Source organism: Ixodes scapularis, unplaced genomic scaffold, assembly GCF_016920785.2.
Source record: "Ixodes scapularis isolate PalLabHiFi unplaced genomic scaffold, ASM1692078v2 PGA_scaffold7__128_contigs__length_106722199, whole genome shotgun sequence".
Taxonomy (NCBI): Eukaryota; Metazoa; Arthropoda; class Arachnida; order Ixodida; family Ixodidae; genus Ixodes; species Ixodes scapularis.
Window position 1 is genome coordinate 18639959 of NW_024609882.1, and position 27726 is coordinate 18667684.

Below are 27726 nucleotides of genomic sequence, written 5' to 3' on the forward strand. Positions count from 1 at the left end.
CTGTCCACACTCCTCGCGACTTTAAAAATACTACCGGGTCCTTGTGGCTCAAAACGAGGAGCCATCTACGGTTCTTCCTTAGAGTGTCTGAAGAAACTTGAATGAATATGAAAACTTCAATATATAAACCAGGTCGTAAGCTGTACGTAAACTTGCCTTTTTGTACTCCGTGCATCTCTGCATCGGCGGTAGGAGTCCACTTCGAAGATAAACACTTACTAATTTTGTGTACTAATGTGAGAACGGGATTCGTCTTTTAAATAATATTGCACCACTTTAAAATTACGTTCTTAAAAAAAAATTAAGAACACATAATAAAACAAACAATACACGTCACGAATTAAAAAAAAAAAAACAGACCAATACATTTCGTATAATAAGTTTTATAAAACTGAAAAGAAATAGGCAATCATAAATCGCATTTTAAATATAGATTACCCTAGCCGAGTCAGAAGGTATACAGCTGGATAAATTCAGACCATTTATTAGTCATCGTCAACTACCAAAAGAACGAAGTAAAATTAAGATGTATCTTTCAAGTAGGATCTTGTGGTAAAAAAAAAAAAAACATATTTTGTGTCTTTAATACGTGCCCGCTCATTCATAAAGTAAATAGAGTAGTTTCTAACGTGAAATCTGTTTTGATATCACAAACGCGGATTGGCACACTTGAAAATATATGGTTTATGCAGGATCCGAAATGGGGTGAGTGTTGCCAAAACGATTATAAAATGTCATGAATAAAACCTACATATACAGCGAAAGAAGAAGGGAAATACAAAAGAGCAGAGAACAAGTCATAAGACTACGTTACGAGAAGCACATCAAAAAGCTTAGTTTAATATTCGGAAAAAATATGTAACACAGGCAGTTTGACCCGACTGTTTAAGAAAAGCTAAGATGTCTCCCGTACGCGTGTTGCAAATCTAGAAGAACTTTGGACTTAGGAAAAAAGGCGGATAAGTTGGGTAGCAACATTTTATACAAAGATGCCGATAGAAAACCACAATGTCGATCGAGCCAATGTTGTTCGCCACGTAATAAAGAACTCCATACAGAAAACACACATCGAGCACATTTGGGCTTTGGGACTGGACATCCGGGCGACAATAAAAGAGAGTTCTCGAAGTCCATTTACAGTGGTCTCCACTACCGTCCCGTGATAGGCGAGGTCGCCTGCAGACGTCGTGCGACCAGCTGGTATCGTGAGACAAAGCGACAAGGTTATCGGCTGCGGCGTATCTCCGTAAGTGGAGTGCCCGAATCAATGGACCGCTCTCCACCAACGTCGTCCCCGCGTCACTGTTTTTCGGTCCGGAAACAACAAGGAACGCCTCCGACTAGACAGGACGGTCTGGTCGACACGTACATCTCCGTGGACGGCCTTCGGAGACGAACCTGCCAGCGACGACAACCGCCATCCGCAGCCGAGGGAGCCAGGACAGGCGCCCGCCGAGTACGCACGAGACACGGCGAGATCAAGGTGCTGCCACAAGGGCCAATCGCCCGATCATTCCGGGATCACGGCAGTCTTGAGGACCGAGCACCAGGGACGAGTCACGTTGGAAGGCCAGCCAGCACTGGAAGGGCAGCCGACGTTGGAAGGACAGCCGGTACTTGAGTCGCAGATACTCTTTGCCTGGACCACCATCCCATCCTGAGGCACACCATCCGCGAGACACTGTACCAGGCAGAGACGACAAACCAACAGTCATGTTGGACTCTACTGAGAAGCAGGCCATCATCCCCCGGAACGGGTCATCGTGCTGTAAGTTGTCCCTAGTCACCGTGCACTCGTTGGCTGCTCAAGCCCTGTGCCTAGTGCATTTCTGGTGACATCTTCTAAGGCCCTTTAGTTCATTTGCGTCCATTATTTTAAAATACGACGGCGCGTCTTTGCGAGCCTTCATTCAGTGTTGAGGGCTTGGTAGCACCAGAGGACGCGAACAAAACAATAATAAATATGATGCGGTGGAGCTCTGCATTAGTAGGACGTTATAGCTGAGCACATAGCAGCCATAGTGCATATTCCACTATAGAGGTCTCTAGCTTTAGGTTGACTCAAAATCTCGGCCAGGGGACCGGACCACGTTAAGTGTACCGCGGTTCTTAAATTGATGAATGCTTTCCCAGGTGCATATCGCCGTTTTTTTTAATAGCCTAGATTATTGCATTGGGTGTTTACCAAAAGACAGGCGAAAAACGACGCGGACTGTAATCTCACAAACATGTATCATATCGCATGTGTCCAAAGAATTTCTTATTCTCCAAAGCCGTCTACGTAAAGTCCTGGCCTTCATTGCGCCCTTCCTTGTAACGATGACTGCAGCTGCTGGACTGACTCCGCATTCGAACGTGCAAACCGTGACGGAAGCTATAGGCGTCCGCTTCCTGTTTGCGAATACCAATATCGGCTAGATAACGCAGGGGTCGACGCCGATTCGTTGTCAGCCAAATTCGACTTCGGTGAGCGCATTGACCCCGCTGTTCCCCCGCTTGCCCGCCGACGATTTGAGAGCGGAAGCATGCGACGTGAATGCGGCTGGCGTAAACAAACGGCGCAGCTATTACGGCACGCATAGTTCAGCAGTATATTGTGCTCAGGTTCCATTAAAAGTTTTCAGATGCGCTGCCTTAGATCTTTTTCTTATATCTAGTTATGTTTTTTTAGCGGCAAGCCAGTCCTCTAGAGAGCGCCTGGTTGCGCTCCGTTTCAGGTGAAAGGTTTTTTATTCATTTTTTTTCTTTCTTGTGTAGTTATACGAGGTGTTTTTGTTTTTCGGGTCAGTGTTCGGTGTATCGTTAGTTACCTGTCGCTTCCTGCCTCTTACTAAGTGGAGCAGGAAGCGAGAGCCGCGGTACCTCTTCCGCTCTTTCGTGAGATGCGAGCGTGATCCTAAGCACCGGCTCGGTCGTGCTGCTCGATTCAGGGGGCTGCTCCGGCGATCACGATCTGACGAGAGCTTGTAGCTGCGCTACGATCACCGATATCCTATCGCGTCTTAGTAAAGTCTGCCATGGGCCAAATTACCCGACTGCATCAAGAATAAACGCACGCTGATATTTATGCCAGATAAAAAAAAAATAAAAGCAGTATCGTTTTTGCAGTGGGTGTGCGCCGGTATTTTCTTACATTACACTCTAAGAAATATGTAGCGTCTACTTTCCCGCTAAACCATTAGCGAGAGGCAATCCACAATGAGCATGACTGTTTTTTAATATTTTTCTCTTTTTGGTCTCAACATATTTTCAGCGTCGTCATTTGCCAAGCTCGCTCCGTATAGGTTACAGCGCTTGGTTTTCCCAAGTGCTCTGCGGGAAAGCAGACGATACAGGACCAGCTTGCTAGAAACAGTGAAACAGCGAAACAGCAAAACAGCGTCTCAGCTTAGACTGGGTGAAAGCAAGCACTGCCAAAGCCAGCGCACGAGCCAAGCGGGACTCAAACCGCGTCCCAAGGCGCTCGCGCGCCCCAGCCTTTGCGGTGCTTACTTTCGCCCAGTCTCGGCTAAGACGCTGTTTCTAGCAAGCCGGCCCATATTCCTTGCAGTGTGGTGTTTGATAACAACATTCAGAACGCTCGTTGCGGTAGCTGAGAATAGGGCCAGCAGTATATAGCTGTCTCCAATGGATTAAGACCGCCTCTGGCGTACACAAACGTTTCTGGTTATGTCGTTGTGGTTCTGCGGACAAACACGAAGGCGAAGGCTCGACCACACAAAATGATAAATTCAAATCCGAATGGCCGATAGACTGTTCCAAGGGGTGCGGTAGGCACAAACGAGTTTCTTTTGACCCGGCGAGATCTAGTTCTGGTTGAATCACTGCGAGGCGCAGGGCGCGGACGTTGGTCGAAAGTTTCCTCGTTCGTGACTCAGTACAAAGAGAAGCCTTTCCGTGAGGGTGCAGACAAAAAATCCATGCTAGCCCAAGAAAAAAAAAAGAACAGTAGGGTGTGGCCCGTCTGCACACCGATCACTATCAGTTTGCCGTCGACAAATAGCAACCCCAAAAAACAATTTTAAAAAAAAGAAAAGCGTATCAGAATCCACGGGGGATGGTCGAATGTGTTCGCGGACCACAGCTCAGAGCATTTGGAGCGAAAGCCCGCGCTCAACGACCCAGGGATCCTGCTCAATCACCAAACCCTGTCCGTTTCGATCTGTGTATCACTACTGCGTGATGCACGTTCAAGATCTCGTGCTAACGGTGCCACTGCACCGGCTAAATTGATCATCTACAGCGTAAAACAGCGCCTCTGCAGCTCAAAGGCAGACCTAACTTACGCAATATAAACACGAACGTCTAATGTGCTTTTACTTTGTATCGGAAAGCGCCCCATTTATTGTCCGTGTAAATAAAGCGCGTGGCGAGCACCGATCCGTTTCTCGTCGCGCGATAGCTATTTACATCGCAGAATCAACGAATCATTATGCGGAAGAATCAATCGGCAATCCAGGTGAACCTGGGAACCTGTGTCAAAGGTGTATATCCACTTTCGTTCAGCATCTGAGAGGCAGTCAGAAACTTTATTTACTTCATTTATTTTAAATACCCTCAGTGGGTGTTAGTATAACGCTCCGAAACAAGGTGCCGTCGCTGATGGTTACGATATTCTCCGGAAGGTCGTTCCAGCTCACAATGGCGTCCGGAAGTGTAGAATAAAGGTAGGTCATTGAGTTGCATTAGGGCCGGGCTATTTTGAAGGGATGATCAAATCTCGGACAGACGTAAGTAGGCAGGTGAAACAGAGAGTAATGTAAGGATGGGTGGTAATAAATTTTGTGCAGTAGACAAGGACGGGAAAAGATACGACGAATAGAAAGATTGGGGATGTCAAGGTGGGCTTTCAGGGCAGACACGCTGGAGGAACGTAAGTAATTAGATGAAACAAACGGCGCGGTTATGGACCAACTCGAGTTGGTTTGCTAAAATAAGGTGGTGAGGACTCCAAACCGAAGGCGAATATTCTAGTTTGGGCGGACATGGGTAACATATAGAAGACGTGGACTTAAATTTGCGGAGGAAACATCCTAAATCGGCATTGCAGACAGATATCTAGAAATGCGAAGACAAATTGTTAACTTCCTTACCTTAATAATTTCTTTCGTCTGTTATCTCGTCGGGGCGCTTATAACCTCGTTTAGTTTAAAAAATGATCGCTATTCGGGATGCAACTGCTGGGCGTTTTCTAAATCACCGTATATAGCTCCCAAGGACTGCAGAAGTTGTTTAGACAGACATTCATAAAACACCTACGCATCACGGCCATGCTATATATAATGGGGCCTGGCCTCACTTTGGAAAAACATCTAAATCATGAACCTTTTTGTTGATCCGATGAACCTTTAAGCGTTTGTTGACAAACGTGCTCGTCGCACAAGTTGAGGTTTATTACTGGCAAAAGACTTACATGTCCGTTTACGCGAAAAGGCGGCGTCGGCGTTGTGCCCGAAATATGGGCATAAAAATACGTCATCAGACACGCGGCGCTCACGGTAAAAACGAACGCGCCTCAGAAATAAATCACAAAGAAAAGCACAGCAACGCTGATGCTTCGTTTCGAAAGCCGTGAAGCCGGCGGGACGCTCAAGGTAAAAGCGGACGCGCCTCAGATATAAAACACAAAGAAAAGCACAGCAACGCAGGTGCTTCGTCACAGAAGACGTGGGGCCGAAGGAGGCGCCGCGCCTGCGCACTGGGGAAGCTTGATATCACCGCCGGGGCGCCGTGTTCAAAAGAAGACTTGGCGCGCCGCTTGTAAGAATGCGCGGTCGTGTAAGAACGCTTTCGCTTTCCTATACGTAAGCGGACCTAAGCGTCTTCGGCGTGTTTTATTATACCGAACGGATAGCACCTAGCCTAGCAACTTCTTTGCCCCTCCATCCAAAACTTTGCTCCCTTTATTATTCTTTTTTTTTTTTTTTTAAAGTTCGACCCGTAAACAGTGTTGCCCGACTTCAACACACACATTTCAAAATACGAGGAAAAACAATTTATACAGTATTTTATTTTAAATCTTGAAAATGGTTACTAATTCTTACGTAATATAACAGCAAATCTACTTTTTTTTTTTAATTTAGTTTTCGTTTACGTGTGAGGGAGTTTCAATGAATTTCAGGCACGTAGCCAAGATTTTGTTTCGGGGGGGGGAGGCGCCCATGACAAAATGCTGTACGAGGGGGAGGGGAAAGAGGAGGTCCCAGCAAAATGTAAGATTTCAGGGGGGGGGGGGACCGGCCCCATGCCCCCCCCCCCCCCCCCCCCCCCCCCTGGCTACGTGCCTGGTTCCTTTAGCGCTGTCACCACGGTATAGAAAACAAGGCGCAGGATCACGTAGCATTCAATATGCCTGGCTGGACGAACGCCGTGAAGACGCACGTTTGGTGTCGCTCGATTAGCTCCATCGTATCTGGTGAAACAAAGTACAGCCAATCGTAAGGTCCGGCAGTGTGTAGGTGATCTCGTTCAGAAACGGGAAGCACGGGAGCACCTTAGCCGAAAACAGCCAACGAGAATGCAGGAAATCCGGCACAGCGCAGCGAGGTTTCACCGGTGCACGCTCTCCGTTTCCGTGTCAGCCGCAGTGCGTTACCCGCAGACCGTAGATCAAAGATGTCGTGGCTCGCTTAATCGGCTTCTGCCCGTGGAGAAAGCCGGGAACCTGTGCGAGGAAGGGCCAGCGGAGACCCTCGGGCAAAAACGGGGTATATGCAATGCATGCAGATCCGATGCTCAACTTCCCCGACGCTGCAGTTCTACAAGTGCGCGGAAGCGTTTTATTTTTGGATAGGTCTCTCGAAACGAGGACGAAGAAAACGTTCGAGAGATCCCGATGGATTACAAATGGCGAGAGAGAGTGGCACCCAGTAAGCTAGAGTGGGACTCGGTGCAAAGTCAAAACGGAAATGCGGTTCCCAAAAAAGGTCATTTCGGGGGAAATGACGGAGAACATGCAGGAGAGCTGGTGAACTTTTGGGATCCCGAAAACCCAAGACCGAGGAACAACGAGGAGACGACACACACATTTTAGTGTCGCTTTTTGAAGCTGCGACCGCTGTCACGATAGTTTTTGAGAGATCGAAGAGCTTTACAAATATGTGTTTGTTTGTTTTTTTCTTTTCATGTGTGCGATTGCTGTCATGAAAGCCTTGTTTTAAGTCGTGACCACTGTTTAAAAAACTTCAGAGAGATTTTTTTTTTTTTTTTAGGCTTTGATTGTTACAAAAGTTAAAGCTAGTGATGGCCAAATGAGAGCGTTGGAAATTTGAGTGAGGTACGTACTATGAACGAACGCCACCCCAGGCTCTAAACTTTATCTTCTAAACTTGTGGGCAATGAAATAAAAAGTTATATGCAGAGGATGTGATTTTTTAAAAATGTTCAACGTAAAAAAAAACACAAAAAAACTTAGATGTGACGGTATTGATTCATTTATCATACCATATGTAAGCACAGTATGTAACATTGTACGTGACGTAAAAGACATTCCACAGACACTCTTTGAGGTCTTCCTTGTATGTCGGTCCTGTCCCGTTGGTAATACTGTCCGCGGACATGTCTTAGAAGCATGTATGAAGCAAATATGCCTCAGAGGTACGTGTCTTTTGTGGAATGCGTGGGCACCGTGACTGCGCCTTTAAGCCGGGATCGCACTGCTTATACATCATACAAAAGACAGTCTGCATAGAGATTCGAACGCGAGTCATCGCGAGATCCGTGCTTCAAACGCCGCGTGGCAGTGAGTTCAAGGAGAACACTTGGCACGCGGCGTTCGAACCGCGGACATTGCGGTGGCTCGTGCTATCAGACTGTCTTTTGTATGAAGTATAAGCAATGGGACCCCAGCTTTGAAGACAGCAGGTAACAACAACAACCACAACAACAATAATAATAGTTTTTATTATTATTATTAAAAAAAAAAAAAAAAACTTTATTTTCGAGCGAAATCAACGTGCGGGGGCGTCAGTCCATATACGATCCGTCGTACAAAATCCACTGCAGGTCTAAATGCGCGTGAAGGGAAAAGTACACAGAAACAGGTCTATTTACACGGTCTCTGGTCTCGGCTTTAGATATTCTTTGCACCGCCTTCGAACGGGTTCGCCTCAGACAGCCGCGGAAGGGGCGACACGGTTGTCAAGCGCGCATACAACGCGAACGCTCCGTGACTTGACGGTTTGATTGCCGTGGTTACCTTTCAAATCTGATCACGATATCCCACGGTCCGTTTGACGGCGGTCTGGATGCCAACACGTAAGTCAACTTAAGAAGAACAAAAACAACAAACGAAACAAAAGGCTGTCAGTGTAAAGAAAGGTTTGGACTTTTCTTTTTCGTCAACAGAGAGGAAATATGTACCCCTTGTGTTTGGACAGAGATAAACAGCCAATGCGTGAAAACGTGAGGAAATATTGCCAGCTCAAAATGTCCTCGCGGTGGCGCTAGCTGCGAAACATCCTCCTTCATGCAAGTAACTTTGGTTTACATTCGTCGGAGCGCTATTTGCGTTTTTTTGAACAGGTAGGAAGGTTACGCGAAAAAGATTTATTTTCTTGCATCAAGGCAGAGTGTGCATGCATTTGTCGAAAGCGTTACCGTGGCGGTGACAATCTCCGTTTGACTGCGTTGCGTCGAAAACCGAAAGCGAGTCACCGGCACATCTGTGCTTCGTGTGAAGCGTGCAATCCAATTCTTAGCACGCGATATAAGTAGTAGAGATGTCCTGGTTTCTCGCTGCCGCAACGCAGTCAAACGCAGTCAAACGCAACTGTCTGAACCAGGCTTAAGACAACACGCCAGCGCCAAATCCTTCCCGAGTTGTTTGGAGATCCCGTCTCCGAGAGGACGCACGCACATCGTGCTGCGCCGAGGGAGGGCTGCCGCCGAGACACCGGATTCGCCAAGACAGCACAGATGGCTGTCTCGGCGAGTTTCCAGGGCGATATGATGGGGGCTGCCACCGATCCCAATTCAAAGGGGAAAACCCCGAGCCTGCGCGCGTCCAGCCGCTCCAACTACGCATACGCTGTCGGCGCCAATGTCATTTGGATTTTCGTGGAGTAAGATGGTGCATTTGGATCGAGCAGTCCGTTCCCCCTTTTCCCTGCAGGCCCGTGCCGCTTCGTGCTCACGCTGTTCCTGTTCAGCGGCCTGCTGCTGGCGTACGCGCTGCGGTTCTCGCTCAGCGTCGCCCTGGTGGCCATGGTGAACAGCACCGCCATTGCGGCCATCGGTGGCGCCACCGCCGACGAAGGCAACCTGACCACCTGCCACGTCGAGCAGCCGTTGGAAGGGCGGGAGCACGCGAGGAAGGCGAGTACACACCAACACGCGGCTTACGAACAAGCCCGCGTTTACCCGCAACAGATGTGGGCACACACGCATGCTCAGTAAATCTATTTGCGTGAGATGAAGACACTGCGCATGCGCCGGACCGACAACAGCGCCACCGCAGTGCCGTGACGTCAGAGTCGAGAGGGCAGTGTACAGGAGGCGCCCCAGTCGGCTGCGTCTGCAGCGCGGCTGGTGGTCAATAAGGACAATTTTGGGCGGGACGTGACACCGAACGATTGGACACATGCGCTGCGTCACGGTTCGGCGGGGCGCTCGGAAGTTCGAGATCGAGGTAGGGTCCAGTGATCGCGGCCGCGGACCGTCTCAGGGTTGCGATAATTTTGTGCGAGATGGCGCTACCTGACGAACTAACCTTTATTGGAGCGGATTCCGGTGGATAACGCTGCGGTGCACGGCCTATGTGCAACTTCAAAAGAGGCGACACCACCCAGCGGAAAAGACGTGAACGAGAGAAGCGGGGAGCTACCATCAATATATACCGTTTTATCCTCAAGAAAAAGCAAGTTTTACGCATTGTACATACGCGGCGCGAAGTAGTTTTACGAGATTTGGTTGTCCGAGGAAAAAGTGATGCTTTTGGTGTTTGGAACGTGTTCGCTTTGATAAGATAACATATATCTTATCTAAACTTCACCTACATATATCTTAAGTATCAACATAAAGTGGGAAATTGGTGATGCTCCGCCTGGAGCCGGACCTTTTTACTACGGTTCTTGGGGCAAAAACGGATATAAGTGGGCAGAAAAAATTGGCCTAGCCAAGAATAAAAATTAAAAAAAAAAGAAAAAGAAAACAGAAAAAGGAGGATTGGATGCACGGGGTTGGAGTTCCAATAAAACACAACAACCCATATTACAGTTGTAGACGATCAATGATGTAATGTGAATGCACATGAACCGATGCTAGTAACTTTAGTTGTGTTGTATCGGGTCATCGAAGGTTTATGTAAACCAGTCTGGGGAGGTGCAGTCAGGCCAACGCTTATTTTATTACGAGTGATGATTCCGCGTTCTCGCGACGCACCGGAAAAAGCAGAAACGCGTCAGACTCCCCCAAAAAGAGACATAAACATCGTGAATGAGATTCACCGCGGTGGATAACACGAACACCCTTCTTTATCTCAACTTTTGCATGCATCATCCACCGGCATTTACGTGTGCTGCCGACACGTCTTGAATTTCCGTCTGCCGTATATTTCGGGAACCAGCCACTTAAGAGGGCAAGATCCTCTCCATGGAAAAAAGCACTACAAAAAGAGGGGCTTAAGAAAACCAACAAGTGGAGAGTGGAGCGGGAACTGTACTTCTTGTCATCAACAGGCCACAATGCTAGGCTAACGCAGTCAATACATGGCTGTAAATACGAAAATGTTCAGTGCTTGCCCGCCAAAATATCCAGTTAATTATAAAAAGGACGCGTGTCACTGCATCCGAGGCATTGAGAATCGGGCATAAACTGAGTATGTTGCATTTAAACGAAGTAATATTGGGCAACAGCCGCTCCAATCGAGAGGTATACATATGCCTTCCTTGGGTTCAATATAGTTTGCCGGATGAAGTAACGAAGCGTGCAACATAGGATGTGATAACATAAAACAAAAAAAAAATGCGAGGGGTGCTGATAATGAAAACATGATTCAATGGTTTTCCATGAAAGCGATATTTCGGTCAACATTCTATTTACACAAAGCATTGCCCTTGAGACGTTCAAACAAAACAAAAAAGGGCAAATAATAAAATTAATTGTATTCATAATAGAAATGCGTTCATATCTTCTACCACCGGTAAAAGATATTAACTTTTTCTCTTGTCTTTTTTTCTTGTCTTTTTCTTTTTTTTTTTTTGGGGGGGGGGGGGGGGGGGGGGAGAAGGGAAGGGGGAGGGTCATTGTTTTTTGGTTACGATTTGTTCGACTTAGCCGAGCATGTCGGCGAGTTCGTGCCCGAAGAGACTTCGAGAATGAGAGCGCACTTCACGCGTCCATTGAGCACGTTTCAAGCTCGGTAGCTCGCTTCGTTCCCAACGCCTTGTAAAGCGACTAACGGCCGGCACTTAGCATCGCAGGGCCGGTTAAGCGTAACAAACACCGCGCTTTGCTTCCCAGGTACACGGCAGCGACTTTCCTCTTTAGCGGTTCCTTTTTGTTTCTCCGTTTCACCTTGCGATGGACCGCAGCGGACGCTACGAGTCCTCTGAGCCAATCAGCGCTGAGAACATTCCAACCCGACCTTCGCGAACAAGGTTCCTTGACAAGAACGCGGCATTGGATTGGCTTCGATCGCGCGTAGCTTCCCCTGCGGTCCACTGCACGGAGAAACGGCGTGAAGGTTAGGGAAGTTGGTTCTGGCAAGACTGCCGCGTGCGCTTTTGGGAGGAACACGAGCGTGGCGCTAGAGACGAAGGAAGGAAGAGAACGTTATTGGGAGGAGGCCATCTTGTTTGATTATTTTCACAATATCGTTGATGTACAAGGTGTCCTAAAAAAATTGTTTTTTTTTTGTTTTTTTTTTTTTTGCCGCACAAATAAATTACGTATTGCCGAACGATCATTCTCCGCCCAAATTGAGCACTGGTGGTCCGAATCCCAAGCCAAAGTTTCAGCACTACCCGTTTTCTTACTCAAAATTTATGATTTTTGGAAAATTTCACTGGGAAAGTGGAACCGATTTGCGCCCGTTTTCGGTAACTGGTGCCACAGAGCTCAATATATTTGAGAGCTCTGTCGGCCAATCATTTTCCCCATTTAAAATTAAAAAAAGAAATCACGTATCACGTAACTTTTGAACAAAATAACGTTTAGTGCTGAAACTTTGACATATGGGCTTAGAATGAGCGCTCGGCGATGCGTAGTCTAAATATATGCGGCAAAAAAAAACAAAAAAAAACACACACAAATTTGTGTTTTTTTTTTTTTTTTTTTTTTTTTTTTTTTGTGTGTGGGGACACTTTGTACACTTGCGGATACAGACATGCCGTTGCGTGTCGGTCGCACGCTACCTCAGTAAGACTAGGAAGATCCGGTGACTCAGCCGAGCCGGCTCAAACGAGAGCGTTTGCAGAGGCATGCTCGCCGCCGAAAACCCGGAAAGTTTTCGCTGCGAAAGCGATTGACGTCGGTATTGAGGTCAATCTAATCGAGACGGAACTCGTATGCACAGATACAACTTTGACTGGATGACTCGATGCGCCTGCGTCTGCGTGTGGGCAATGGTATCTTTCGAATTGGTCCAGTTATTATCATGAGGCCGCCAGCGATACCAGGGATACCAGGATAAGGTGCCAGTGAGGCCCTTTATCGACGGCTCGAGTGTTCGTAAGAGGAGTATAGAAAAATGCATATCTGCAGGCAGGTGAAGGCGATCGAATGTAACCAGGAACAAGGATGTGTTAGATTGTCGGGAACCGTGTGGATTTCTTTTCTTTTTCTAAACAAATTGTACTATTTAGTTGAATGTAGCAATAATAGCCCCATATTACTACGCAGCATCTCCTACTTGTCTCCGTAACAAAAATGAGAGAAAGAAATATGTTCCAGCTGAAATTTTGATAAATGCGGTAGAAATATATATATATATATATATAGTGAACGAAGAGGGGAGAAGGTGATTATTGAATTTATTTCCTTTCCCTAACTTTAATGCAATAAATTCAATAATCACCTTCTCCCCTCTTCATTCACAGTTTTACTACGGCTGCATCTTCACTCATTCCCATTATATATATATATATATATATATATATATATATATATATATATATATATTTTTTTTTTTTTTTTAAAGTTCAGGCACAGTGACTTTGACTGTCGTGACTTTGCCCTTTTTCTTCACTGGCAGATTCGGGAACGTGTAGTTTCAAGTAAACACGAGACAACATCCATGCATCTCAAGAACAGTTAACACTCCACGAACTAAATAAGCTTATAAATAATTTAGATCGCACGGAAATCATCAACGGGCACACGGCAGTCATGCAGCGTTTATATCGCACAAGTTAGGTTTTACAAGAACCACGGTCTGGGTTTTGAACCCCTTCATGAGTATAGGATCGATGATGTCAACAATACGCGATAAACAGATCTCACACCATCAGCGAAAAAGAAAAGCCATCTATCTTATCCCGAAGCAACTTTCAAACCGTCCTGCGTTCTCTTTATCGTCGTGCGTGTTCCGCGTCCATCACAATTCGTCCAATGTCGAAACGGAGGCGAAAAGCGGGACGCCGGCAACTCTCATTCGTCACGGCGCGAAGAGCGTTGGAAGAGCGCAGACATCTTTGTCAGCGGTCTGACGACCGCCCGGCCATTGGCGTCCGACAGCCCGCGCTTGTAGAACCGGATCGAACCGGATTCACACGTAAATAAATGCAAACGAGGCTACGAAGCATCATGGACAGAAGCTGATCGGTCGAACTCAAGAAAACTATATTAATATACGTGTAAACAACTTTAGTTTTTGTCTACTTTTTTTTTTCTCCAATTGAGCGAAGGATCAGCGCACGATATGTAACGATGCATTGGGCAGGTTAGGACTGACCTTCATACTTTTAATGAAAAATATAACAATAAACCCGCTTCGTTAAAAAAGATAACAAACTTTTTCTGTTTTATTATTTACATATGAAACGTGCTTGCTGCACAATTACGCTTAAAAATATAGACAGCATCTTTCCTCGCTGTAGGCTATAGTTGACGGGCGAGCTGCCGTCAACGAAAGTCAACACCAGTATATGAGATTACTTACACGTATCTCAACAACCTTTAGAACAGCCTTTTCTTATCGCACACCTTCGCACTCCCGCATGCAGACTGTTTTCTATATACCTTTTACAGGTTAAGAAAAGCAGGACACTCTGCTAAAGTGGAAAGAGTGGATGAGCTGGTCAGGGCAAGAAGGCCTCTGTCCTCAAAATGGCGGTCGCTTTGCGTCTCAGTTGTCGACTGGTCGGCTGAGCAAGTAATATGTACTCTACACGTTTTTTTTTTTAATTTATTATTTATTATTAATAAAGAAAACGAACTACACCCACCGAAGTTCACTGAACGCTGCTCTTCTGGTTAATAAGGAAGCGATTTCTTAACCCTAAAATTACATTGTTTAAAGTCTGCTGGGAAGGAAAGGGAAAACAAATAGGCCACTATTGGGCAGGAGATCAAACTGTAGAAGACCATTTATCGAGTTTGCTGTCCACACAGCCCGGTGTTTACAGCATAACAAAGAAATCGAAATTCGCCTATACTCTGTTTCACCTTATGATGCACCGCAGGAAAGGCTACACGCGCGAGCTCCTTGCTCTGGGGCACATCTTGGCGGCACAACCCCTTGTGACTTAAGAGCAGCTGCCAACGCTATGAGCTCGAGCTTCTAGCCTTCGTTGCGGTACAACATAAGGTGAAACGAAGCATAGCATTTCGAACGCCTGGCCTCCAGCACGCGCCCAGTGCCTTCCGTGATGCTTCGGCTGCGCGTGCGAAGCGTCGTCCCAGGTTCGAGGCTCGCGATGGAGGCGAGGTGGCTAAAGGTAAAGCCCCTCGATGTGTTTGGGCTTGTCTTGCAAGTAGCGTCAAATGCGCGAGTGCACGAGGCCCATGTCTCGAGCGGCCCTTGGAAGCAAATGGCGGCGCAGCACTGAAATGAGCGGGCCTTGGAAGCGAATGGCGGCGGAGCACCCGCTAATGGCACGTGTCTCGCGCGCTTCCACAGCAATGGTTGGCGGTACTTGTAAAAAACGCTTTCATCAAGGGGCTTTAGCTAAAGGGCCTCTCTGCCTCTCTCACCTCGTCGGTGACTCCAGGAGACCAACACAATGTTGGCAAACAAGTCCGCTTCTGCCCACACCGTGGGTGGGAACTGCGCGGGAACCGATCCCTGCCAAGTGATATCTGTGATTTGTGGTTAAACACGTGATTGCGAGCGCGTTCGGAAAATTCCTTTCGCACCGTCAAAACTATTGCTTACATCTCCTAAAAAAAACATGAAAAGCTTAATGATGCTTCTAAAACTATTTCAGCTCGTGAAAAAACAGACTAGGAAAAACCCTTTAGCATGAAAAAAAAAAGGAAACAAAAAGCAGCGTTTAAAGAAAAACAATTATGCGGATCGCACGTTCGTCTGTTTCTTGTAGAGGGGTTGCGATGATGTCAGAAAGCCGAGCTCTTATTGGCTGATTGAAAAACAAATAGTGGGTGGGCCTCAAGGCATCCAGCACTGAGGTGTACGCACGATCCTTTCAACCAAAGCCAATCAGAGCACGGCATCGTTCTGACGTCACCGCAGCTCCCGCGCAAGAAGCAGCCGACTTGCTCTCCGCGTAGGTTTTTCACGAAGAATTCTTTTAGGGTGTGCTTAGAATAACTTTTTTTATGATGAAAAATATGAAAGAACCCCTAAAACTGCTTTTGCGACCATGTATTTTTTTTTTCTTTTTTTAGAGTGCATGGCAGACGATAAGCTAGACCTACACGGTGTTTACAAACAAGTTCGCATAAATGTCCGCACCACGTGTGGGCACTGCGCCTGCGCAGGAACCAGATCCGCGTCACAAGACACGTCTGCGCATGCGCGGCGTCTACAGCAGCGCCACTGCAGCTGTGTGACGTCTGAGTCGATCGTGTGTTGGTATCGGCCGGTGCGACGGCGTTGGCAAAGCGCAGTCCTGGAATTAGGAAGCCGCACGCTCTTCGTTAGCGACCGAACTTCCCGCTTGTTTGTTTGCCGGCGACGATAAGCCGTACCGAAAACGCGGAAGCGGCCCGCAGCAGGGACGTCGCGGTAATCCCGCAAACGAACGAGCGCGGGGAGAAAAAGAAAAATAAATAAACACGCCGAATACGCAATGGCGGCGACGAGGAAAATAGGAAGACCTAGTCGACGTCCCCGTGGCGAGGCCCCGAAATTGTCGTAGCTACAGGGCCTGGCTCGGGCGAGCGCAGGAGGTGTTGTCGTTCGAGAGCGCCATCGAGTAGAGCGCACGCAGCGTCATTTTTAGCTTGCCAATGAGATGATAATAGGACCAAGGACATCGTTCCGGCCGTTACAAGGGAGTTTTAGCGAGTCGTTTTTCAAGTTTAAGGTTCCGAAATCACGAACAGTGCAGCTGGTTCGTTCCGTGAAACCGTACGTGAAATTTGGCGTTTTAGCGAATCGTGAAACTGGTGCAACCGTGTAAACGATGATGATGATTGTGTTTGACCGGTGGCGCCATCTTCTAGTAAACATGTGAAACATTCTGCAACGTGTGAATCCGTAGTGGCTCGTGTTTCCGGCGCACGACTGATGTAAACAAGACGCCCGACGTAACATTTGCCGGTCGGAATTTCAAGAACTGCGAAGCTAGATAGAGTAAAAAGTGTCTGAACGACCGTAAAGGTATGTGGTGTGTCTCCGTCATCCTGAACTTGAACGATTGTTCACGTTGTGTGCCGTCGAACCAAATCATTTTGTCTGCTCGCGGTCGCCACGACAGCTACTCTGCCTAGGGTGACCACCTTTCTCTTAGCGAAATGCGGGACACACGGGACTGGGGGGGGGGGGGGGGGGGGGGGGGAGATTTACGAACACACACAACACGAACCGAGGCTCTGTTAACACATTTCATACCTTGTGCTGCTTATACACCCGCAAATTTTATTGCAATAATTACTCTAAAATCATTTTTCACTCTCAGGGATATATCTTCATGTTATTAAATGTGTCGAAGTTGCAAGTATAAAAGCCAACTGCAGCAGAACTCAGTGCATCAAATGATATTAAGAAGCAGTAAATCTTTTTCGGATATTCAGCATGGTCTTACGCACATTTTTAACATTATTTTCTTTTTCGACCGCTGTGAGATGCAGGCTTTTTGCCTTCACTAAAAAGAAAAATAAAACATTCCGCAACACTTTTGCATTGACACAACGATGTGAAAATTATTACAGTTTTTTTTTTTTTTTAAACTTTGGCGAGCAATTTTCTCTCACAATATTTTGCCACCAAGGGGAGAGGCACAACGGCGCATGCGCGTCCGTTCTCCTGCAAGAACAACGGTCGCTTCCCGCAATGCTTGGATAGAAAATGGTGTACCATTGCGATTCACACGATTACCAGCGACCCCCGCGCTTCCCCATGCCTCAGATGTATATATAGAGAAAGGGAAACATACATTACGGGAATGAGCATTTGGTTAATAGACGTCTGTAATTTAGCTAGTGGACTAAAAAAGAAACAGTTTTATATTTTATCTAACCTCGCCTCGCATCGCCTCCCCCCCCCCCCCCCCCCCCCCCGCGCCATTGGGACACCCCCCCTTGATTAGAATCCTGGGGAAGCCCCTGCCTTGTTGTTGGGCAGCACCATGAGTTGCAGAGCGAATTTTACGACTGTGTGAAATACGGGACATTATGAAGATTTTGATATTTCTTGCGGGACGCGGTACACGAGCCCTCAATGCGGGACAGTTCCGCGAGTCGCGGGACGGGTGGTCACCCTAAGTCTGCCCGCAGATGGCAAACATTTACTAGCGTGCGCAATTCACAGCATTCACGATCGTTTACCATTGCGAGCAGTCCTCGAAATGATTTGGTTCAACCTCTACAATGAAGCAGACTACAGGATGGCAAATCGCCTCCCGTTGTCCTAAGCCTAAACGCTCGGCTGGGTCGGCGAAGTCGGTCGCCAAACCGACAGTCTCCCCCCCCCCCCCCCCCTTCCTTCGAGTCGTGTACGGTGCTGGCTGCGTTTATTCCCCACTTATAAATAATTACGAAGAAATGTTGCGAAGCAATACCACATTCACTACCTAAAATATCGCCCGTACAGATGTTTACGCGAACAAAATATATTGTCAGATCTTATACCGCTGACAGAGCTCAAATTTGTACTCTGGGTGGTACCATTTTCGTGGTACGCTTATTTTTTCTGAGAAAACTATGTCTGCAACACGTAAACATTTTTCAGTTTTCTTCCACTCGCTTAGTACTCATTTCGACATATGCACGTTTCCAAAAAAAAACGGGGCATGAGGCTAGCTCTATAGACCTGTTGCTATATTACCCAAGCATCAAGGAGAATGCCGGGATTGGTGTTCCACGCGCCACACGTGCTGGCTTCAGCAGTAGTAAATTTTCTAAAGCAGATACCTAAAACAAGTGGCATCTTGCACGCGCGTTCGTCAGCGCTTTATTTTGGTTATTCACTTCGAATCTTTTATACGGGGAAGGCGTGCGCGTGTGGAACACCAATCCCTGCATTCTCCTTGATGCTTGGGTAACATAACAAATGGTCTATTGAGACCAAGTGACAGGACGGCAGAAATGAACCTGTAAAACGGGGGCTGTCTCGGCCAGAAAGGGACGGTCCCGGCCCTTACACACGTGTTCCGGCTTTATCTCCTCATTCTTGGTGGAGACCGCGGAAGTATACACTGCGGAAGAGAAAAACCCGTTGGCCAGGCATGCAGCGGCGAGTCGGCGACGGGGCAATGTTCGCCCGCGAGTCGCCTGCCTGCTGATAACGAATGCCCGCAATAATACCTCACGTGCTGCATGTCGTGTCAACGCGCAGTCACGAGCACGGCCCATTTGGGACCCTTATCGGCGCCCCCTGCACTCGAGTCGAGACACCGCCCCGACGGCAACACACGCGGGTCCAGCTACGGACCCGCGTTGTTGATTTGTGCTTATCAGTTGTTTGAATTCGCCTCAAAAAGGCAACCGTATCGAGTGTTGGCGAGATCAATCGTTCAGGAGTGGACCGTCGCCGATAACAAATATTGTACACGACAAAAACTCTCAAGCTCAGTTCACACATTTGCAACCGAGTAAGACCGACAGAGACCGGTTTTTAAGCCTCTTGCGGCGCCTTAAAACTGGATGCGCTGCAGCGGAGGAGGTCCTAAGACGTCGCAAGAGGCTTAAAAACCTGTCTGGTCTCTCTCGGTCTTACTCGGTTGCATATGTATGAACGGGCCTTCAGACTGCAGGTATAAAAAATGAAAGTCGCTTACAACTCCCTGTAACGCCGAATTAGAGCGCAGTTCTTGGGGAGGAGGAGGGAAGGGTACTGAGGGGAGGGTATACCTCTCCTTCCTTCTCATCCTGCCTGCTACACCTCCCTCCGAGCGGCGTCGCCGTCGGCGTAACCGTGAGGTCACGTGACCCTCGTGACCTCACGGAGGTCACGTGACCTCAGGGAGCAACGTGACCTCACGGTTACGCCGACGCCGACGGCGACGACGCTCAAGCCGGAAACAGGCGTCTAAGAGCTCCGCTCTAAAACAACACAAACACTGAAAGGTCTCTTAACCTTTTAGGGCTTGTGTCGTGTTTCACTTGCAGTCTCGAAATATTATCTAGGTTCAATGTAGGTCAGCTCGTTTGCGCACTTAGTTCATTAACAAATATTGTTTGCGATCTTGTTTTCCCCAAACGATGTTTCGCTGTTGTTGAGATTCGGCGCGAAGGGGAAATTGTCTCGATGTTGCTGTTTTGTTTCGAGCTAGAATGCTTGCGTTTCAAGTTACTCCGTCCACTCGCAAGCTGCAGTGTTCGCTGTGCGAGCTAAGCACTCGCCGGACCGATCAACCGCTTCCATTTCATCACCCGACTCCGCCCTCTACGCTCTCTACGCTGCCAGCTCAAAGCGGCAGCGTAGAGAGCGATCTGCTGAAATCGGAATGTCTTCCGATTTCAGCAGATGTGAAGGTAACTTGTCGACGGTAAGGATAAAAAAATATATGTATCAAGGCCAATTTCTTGAACAACCTGAGACTGGGTGGAGAACTAGAAGAACCAAAAGTGGAAGACTTGACTTGACCAACACAATTGAGGAATCAAATTACCACTTCAAAAAGGACCAGCGATGTTCTTCACTGGCAAGACACACAAGCCAGCATACCCGTTTCGTGTAGTAGTTACTGAGAAAGGAAGCTGGCAGGGGAACATGTCTCGATTTCTTCTTCGCTATCTGTCATCCTCAAGCTGGATGATCCTTTTCTAATTCCCAAATCTGAAGAGGTAATCAAGCATGTAAAAGAAAATCCCACGGGAGTGAGATTTGGGTTTTCATTGGACGTGGAAGATTCCTTTTGTTTTATTTTATCAGAGGGTTAATTTTCAAACCAACTCCGGAACATCATGTCATATTTAGAACTTTTGAGATTCTAGCTCTGTTTCACTGTGGTCTCCTTTAATTAATGGAAATTTCTACTTACAAAAGAGAGGAATCTGCACAGGTTCCTGCGTTGCATCTGTTTTATGCGGCATTTATCTGTCACATTGTGATCAGGCTATTACTAAGACTTTATCAACCAACCAAGCCACGCGCATCTTTCGATATGTCGACGATTACCTGGTCCTCCTTCCTATTCGTCTTGATGAATGCATGTGACAGTCACCCTATCGACAATGTGCGTACCACATTTCTGGAACAAGTCGATCAGCTCAACTTCACCATTGAGGCACCAAGAGACGGCATCCAACAGTTTTTAGACCTGCATATTACTTTCAACAAGACCTGCTGGATGTATCCCCTACGTTCTAAAAAACGGCTATTGCATTATAACTTCTGACTCATCCCGTTCTAAATTTTTTAAGCGAGGCGTAGTGTCTAATTGTTTAAGCACGGCGTTAAACAAATCATGTGAGCCAACTGCAAAATTAAGCTTTAAATCACAAGTGACTCGTTTGAAAGCTTCGGGTTACCTCTTTTCAGTCCTGAGTGACATCGCCGAAAAATTACTACAGCAGAAGAGAAAAAATCAAAGAGAAGATACACCTCCGGCTGTGGTGCCTTACATCCACAAGATTTCACACAACATGAAGGTAGCATCTATGTTTGATGTCCAAGTTGTAATATCGGCACCGGATAAATTAAAACGAATGTGCCCAAACATCAAGAATGCCAAACAACATCATGAGTGCGACATAAACCACAAGTACCTGTATGTCAACTGCCACGGCGGAGTGGTGTATGAAATCCCTTTCATATGTGGGAAAGTGTATATAGGGAGTATTCACTGGCGGCCATATCTGTGGGCGCGAATGCCGAGCGTGTGATGATGGCGAGCTTCCACAGTTCTTTTACAACGTGCATTCCGCACCATCAAGAGTGGCGGTCTTAGCAGCCTATTGATGTGAGCTCGTTCGGAGCATGCGCTCTAAACAGCACCTACAAATATGGCGTCCAGTGAATACTCTTTATAGGGCAGACTGGACGCTGCATAAATGCACGGCTGAGAGAACATGCTCTGACTCAGAAGTCAACACCTTCCAGACACTTAGCAGTGCATGCGCGAGATTGCTCCTGCACACCTTTGCTTTCGGACACAAAAGTGATCGGACGTTTCCAAGACAAGAGGATCAGAGAAATTTTTGAAGCTACGACCATAGAAGCCAATGGAAGGAAATGCGTCTCCACACCATCTTTGGCGTTGACTGAGGAAGTGGTTCAGTAAAAAAAAAAAAAATTGGGTTGTGTGTATGTTTATACAGCCTAGAACTTGGTCTGCCTCACAGGGGCGACGAGTCTCCCAGCTGTAGATGAGCAATTTAGCCAGTGCAGTACAACTGCTAGCCTGGGGTCTTTAACGTGCACCACGCAGTAGTGATACACGACCGCACGCCGGTACGATGCTCATCCAGATCGAAACGGGCAGGGGTGGGGATTGAACCCAGGATCCTGGGTACTGCAGCGCGAGCTTTCGCTCCACGTGCTCCGAGCTGGTGTGCGCTAGCCCACTCGGCCACCGATCCCCCCTGTGGTTCAGTACTTGAACCATTATAGACGCTTTCAGGCAGCTGTGCATGGGCGCCGCCATAACCGACCTTCAGTTTTTGTTTCCTCCTATTCCGTGCGATCCACTTCATCATTACCACAGCAGGACAGGTAATTGCCATTTCAGATTCTACCGTGTCCTTCTCCCCAGCATAGGCCCTTGTGGAGACTCGTCAACGCCCGCTTCAGTCGCTCGACATCTCGGTAAGACAAGAGAAGGTCGGCTATGGCGGCTGAATTTGGCGCGCGCTGAAAGCGTCTATACATGACAATCTTCGGAACTATATTTGCACGAGAGCGCGTGAGGTGAAGTACCGGCTGGGTCCTCGCTCTCGCGCCGGTATAGCTTTGGCTGTGGTGCCTGTTGGGTGTAAAACGAATTATAGACTGAACGAGGCACTGATCGGCGACCTATGAGCGATCACTTATTCATTTTTCATTCTCATATTCCTCTTTCACGGTCTAGAGGTCATTTTCAATCCCTTCAAAAAATATTATCGTGTTCAAATTCATTACCTTTGTTTAATTTTTAATATTTTCGTATTGGACTATGCTGTCACAGTCTTATTAGTCTAGCAAGCTACTTTCTTACAATGCCCCGGCTAGAAATAGAATTATTTCTTCTTTTTAAACACCGGCCACTTCCCTCACCTTATTTTTTCTCATTGGACATAATACCGTCACTTGTGAGTTTCCTGTCCACTTCTTCGTCTGCCTTTACCTTAGCGCTATTTGTATATTAGGATTATATTGCTCGAAATAAAGGTGCTGAAAGGGTGTAGCCAAAAGAGTACGCCTCTGGAGCAGCCTTTTTACCCCCATAAGGGCGTAAAACTATGTAGTGTGCAACTAGCAAAAGGGCAATTTTGCTAGTTGCACAACAGGCAGATGGCTCAACTGGTTTACGCGCTCTGTGTTGTTCGTCTCTTTCACTTGTCCGTTGCTTTTTAGTGATTTTACCCTCTGAACTATGAATCACCAAGTAGCCCAAGTGCATACACTTCTATGGTTTAAGAATTATCACTGGAATGCATCATGTCTTGAGTGAATCATAATGAAACTATACAGTTTAGAAATAAAGCGCATCGTATGAAATTAAAAATTAGCTAGGAAAAAAAAAAGGATATTGATTCATGTGTGTGGGTCTCACTTCAAACAAACGATGGACTCAAGGGCATTTATCGGCGAACAGAATATTTATCCAGATTAGATCATTTACGATAGAAGGCTAAAGGACTCATACGCAATCGGAAAGACGGTAATCTCCGCAATATAGCTAGGGTTCCGTGTTGTCGGATAGATTAAAAAAACTCCCAAAAAAACAAGTCGGTAAAAATTTGGTCAATTCGGACTTATCCTATAAACTCCAAATTTTGATGTGCCAGAAAAAACAAAAAAACAAAACAAAAACAATTATATACGGCATTTGGCAGTTAACCTTGCTCTTAGCACTTGGTCAATGGCCCTTTAAAAATGTCACCGCAGTTATCTATTAAATCTCGGATTAATGTCAAAAAGGGGTCTTGGGGCTTATCTCGTCAAAGTTCATTCAGGAGAACAGGTACTTTCGGGCCCCGACAAAAAACATTGCTCTGGCTTCGAGTTTGGACCATACTATTTGTGTTTTAGAGGAAGGAGAGGTTATGCTTTCGTACCAGTGAAAGCTAAGATTCCATAAAATGGGGAAGAGGATGGGATGAAACCTCTCTATTCCGTCCTTTACCACACCACCTCGCGAGGCCGCGGGGTAGGTTGATGGAATAGGATGGGATGAACACGAGCTTCCCAGCAACTACCTCCAGGAGCTCACTGATTTTAAGGTATCGACGTCTATCGAAACAACTCTTGTGGGACAGATTAGTATAGCCAATGGCAATGGCCTCAATGCCAAATCCAGCTAAAAAAGACTCATTATTACCACAGCGTTTTTTTTTTTTTTTTTTTAGCATACGTTTACATTTGGATATTATTTATTTATTTTTAATAGAAAACATTGCGAAATTAAACTTTAAATTTCGGAGAATTGGCAACCAGTTACCCGAACGAATTCTCCGATAAACTCCCAATTTTTGGCAAAAACTAAACTCCGAAAATCACTTTTCGAATTTGACGAAAAATAAACTCGGAAGACACGGTATCACAAATATAGGGCGCCTAAACAAACTCTCTTCGTTTTAGTCAGAAGTACCGCAAGTCATGGGTGGTGCTATCACGAAGTGGACAGTCCTGAAGCAGTCATGAATGGAGCAGACTCAAGCAATCTGAATGCCCTTCATTGAATCCCATATCCGCGAGAGGGCTCATTGTGCCGCGTGTATACGCTACTTTCACGTAGACATGTGTGCGCTGCGATAAACGTGCACATATAGCTGTCAACAGGGACCGAGAGAACAGAGATAACGAACAATAGCTGGAAGCAATCAACAAGTATGTAGATAAGGATCTAGACGCAAGGTGTAGCCGCACAACATACCCTCTTGTCGCAGCTATTCCAGCCCAATACATGGCTCGTACGTGACATCCTCGGACCGTACAAATGGTCGTTCCTTCTTGTTCTTGCCGTGAAGAACAAAATTCGCTGGTGGCAAATACAGCATGAACTACCCTCTGCAGAGGGTAGTTCATGCTGCAGAGGGTAGTTCGCAATAGCGAGCGCTTCCTTCTTATTAAGAGGGACCATGAAATTATTTTTCAACTTCTTCTTCCTTAGCTTCCCTCCTCGGCTGAAAAGCGAATGAAGTGATCACGTGGTCCAAATAGTCCTCGACGCATTGACTATTGCCGAGCGCATACGTCCGAGTGACGAGGTGCACGAGTCCAGTGCGTGAGCTGGGATGGGCTGAAGTGCTTGGACACCGCGGATGCATCACAGCGAAAAGGCGGAAAGCTTTCGAAGGAAAGAAGGGAAGAAAATAGTCCGCTATATTTTTTTTCAAATTTTCGTACCGAAAAGCAGGCTTATGGCTTTCTACCCTCGTGTACTAGTTAAGTAATCGCAAATAATTGTTACAGCAAACTACACCGAGTTGACTTAACTTTAATAACAATGTAGTCGGACGTTTCGTCTCCCACGCGGGAGACATCATCAGTGCGTGTTCAGGGTCGCGCACCGCTGTACTGTACTGCTCTCCTTCGTGTCCCTGAACAAGCACTGATGTCTCGATTAAATTGTTAATACTGTTACGTCAAGTCGGTGTACTTCTCTTTATCATTACGAGTCCCGTCTCTTGGAACATTTTTTAATGTTTGCAGCGAAAAATGCTTGGTACACGCTAACTGCCCTTTCCCAAAGCAATTTTGGAGGAACAAAGAGTCACTCTTCATCTAGATGACGTGATCGACGACTTTTTGAGGACTGGAAGGGATACCAATCACTCGTGTTGTCCACAGACGCCTTGAACTTGGGACTGAGGGGGGGACCAGCCTCTAAAGCCACTGTACTTCACCGGCCAGCGTACCCAGAAATTATACGGCTTTCCTCGTTCCGCCTGGTCGCGCTCTAACGAGGAAGCTTCGGTTCCGACCGCTCCAGTTCTGCTGCACGCGCTTACCGGAAGTAAACTTCACCAGGAGAAACAGTAGCCGGAAGCAGGCTTTTTTTTTTTTTTTTTTTGCTCGCGTTTTCTTTTTTTTTTTTTTCTTTTTTGTTTTGTTGTTGTTGGTTACAGCTTCCTCCGGCACGTCCACGGATGTTCAGAACGCGACACACTTTGCGAAGTGTGTCAGTCTAAATCGATATGCTTCTTTTCGTCCTGAGCGATTCCTGACAGGGGAGCACGACTCCCGCTAACGTTCTGTCATCCGAGTAAGAGACAAGCACATGTTCCGTGCACGGTTATAAGAGCGGAAAACTGAACCGGCGAACCGGCACGGTCAAGTATAGGCGGAAATACATAGACACGATTACAAGCAAATAATAAAATAAAAATAAAAAAACTAAAGTTGCGGTGACATTGTTGATACCATACAAAAAACAGTGTGCAGTCACTGTCTGAGGGGTGTTTCTTCCTTTCATGCCGTCACATTGGTCATACAAAAACTGTCTCTAGGTACGAGGCAGACGTGCTCCCAACATATGCGTTCGGCTTAGGCTAGGTAGCGTAAGTTACCACCCCTTACAAAGGGTATAGCCATTGACGTCCATCCATCCGCAGATAATTTTGTCATCACGTCTGCACCGAACGCCGTGCCTGTTGTACGAAAGGGTCGGTTTTAGATGCTGTTACCCAGATATGTGTCCGACGTCTCTCAAACGACGTCCGATGCAAACCTAGAAAAATTTAGGCAGCGCGCAGGTGATATCGGCGGCACAGTAAAGGAACTGACCCGGACTAGAAAAAACCTGCACTCGTCGGCTGTAAGCAGCGAACGTAAATGTGAGATCCTAGCGGAACAATGGATCTTCTTAATGGCCGATCAATTACACACATGAGTGAAAAGCTATAAAGCGATGAAGCGAGCTTCGGACGCATACACCTAAAATCAATAATTGTGTTCTAAAAAAAGAAAACGGGATTGGTACAAACGTTAATTCCCCAATTACCATCTTCAAGCGAGAATTTTCCTTAAACCAGAATTCAAGACAAACGAGCTGTGGGACTGCAGATATGTTTTCCTCAACTAACATTTGTTTTCACCTGTCCACTTCGAAGCTCTTTGTCCAGCCTGTCGAGCATCTCACGATAAAACGCGCCAAAACACGCGTGTGTTTGAAGAGTGCTTCTGAACACAATCAAGGAAGGATACAAACTTTCAAAGCAACAGAAACACTTTAACGTATCGCAGATATAAGTGAAAGGAAATGAACGAGAAAGCGACCAGTATACTAACAGTTTATTGAAACCACTCTGAATACTTTCCGGTGTTCAGGTTCACACAGTGCTTGACAAAACAACGCCTTTTAACAAAATGGCCATCCTCGGTGTATTTCGACGAAACCTTGTTTAACGAACTGTCAACGGAGTGTCACTACTAACGCCTTGCTTTCTACTACAACGCGCCGCGCAAATCTCCATTGGAATAGCAATCCTCTCGTCGTAGGCATGCAGTCGTATCGCAGGCGGTCACGCTCAAACGCGAATGCCTAAACCATCATTTTAAGATGTACTATCGCGGATAATATATGGGCTGCAACAGCTCATCCTTTTATTGTTTAGAACTTGCCGTAATCATATCGTAAGAACTTCGCGCGGCGTATAAACAATGCAAAAAAAACTTTTTTTTTTCTTGAAATGAAAACGATTATACAGCCAGTGAATAATCTACGCGTAGAGAAGCGGCATTCCATTCCCCGATTTTCTCGTAGGCGCCGCCATCTTGGTTAAAGAGCGGGCTCCACTGCCGATTGTGACGATTCGAAATTGCGATATTCTGAGCCTTGACGTCAGGAATTCCAGCGCGACGTCGTATTTTCCTCAATCGCGGACTGCTTTTAACGTTTCTGGAGGACGAAAACCAGTTACGGCGGCTATTTGAGACACAGTTTCAGATAACAGGTAACAATGACTTTAAGCACCAAGATGGCCAAAATGTCGCTACTTTGAAGCGTGTATATATATATATATATATATATATATATATATATATATATATATATAGTTCATTTACTGCCTCCATAC

At 46.6% G+C, this 27726-nt stretch overlaps 1 protein-coding gene across 1 annotated transcript in view; it reads left to right on the forward strand.

The window, feature by feature from the left end:
• Positions 1–1263: 1263 nt before the first annotated feature.
• Positions 1264–27726, forward strand: part of LOC115324082 (sialin) — a 44688-nt gene continuing 18225 nt past the window's right edge. Inside the window, exons 1-2 of the mRNA XM_040206560.3 lie at positions 1264–1768; positions 9113–9315. Coding sequence (XP_040062494.1) covers positions 1714–1768; positions 9113–9315 — 258 coding nt within the window. The 5' untranslated portion in view covers positions 1264–1713. The remainder of the gene's footprint in view (positions 1769–9112; positions 9316–27726) is intronic.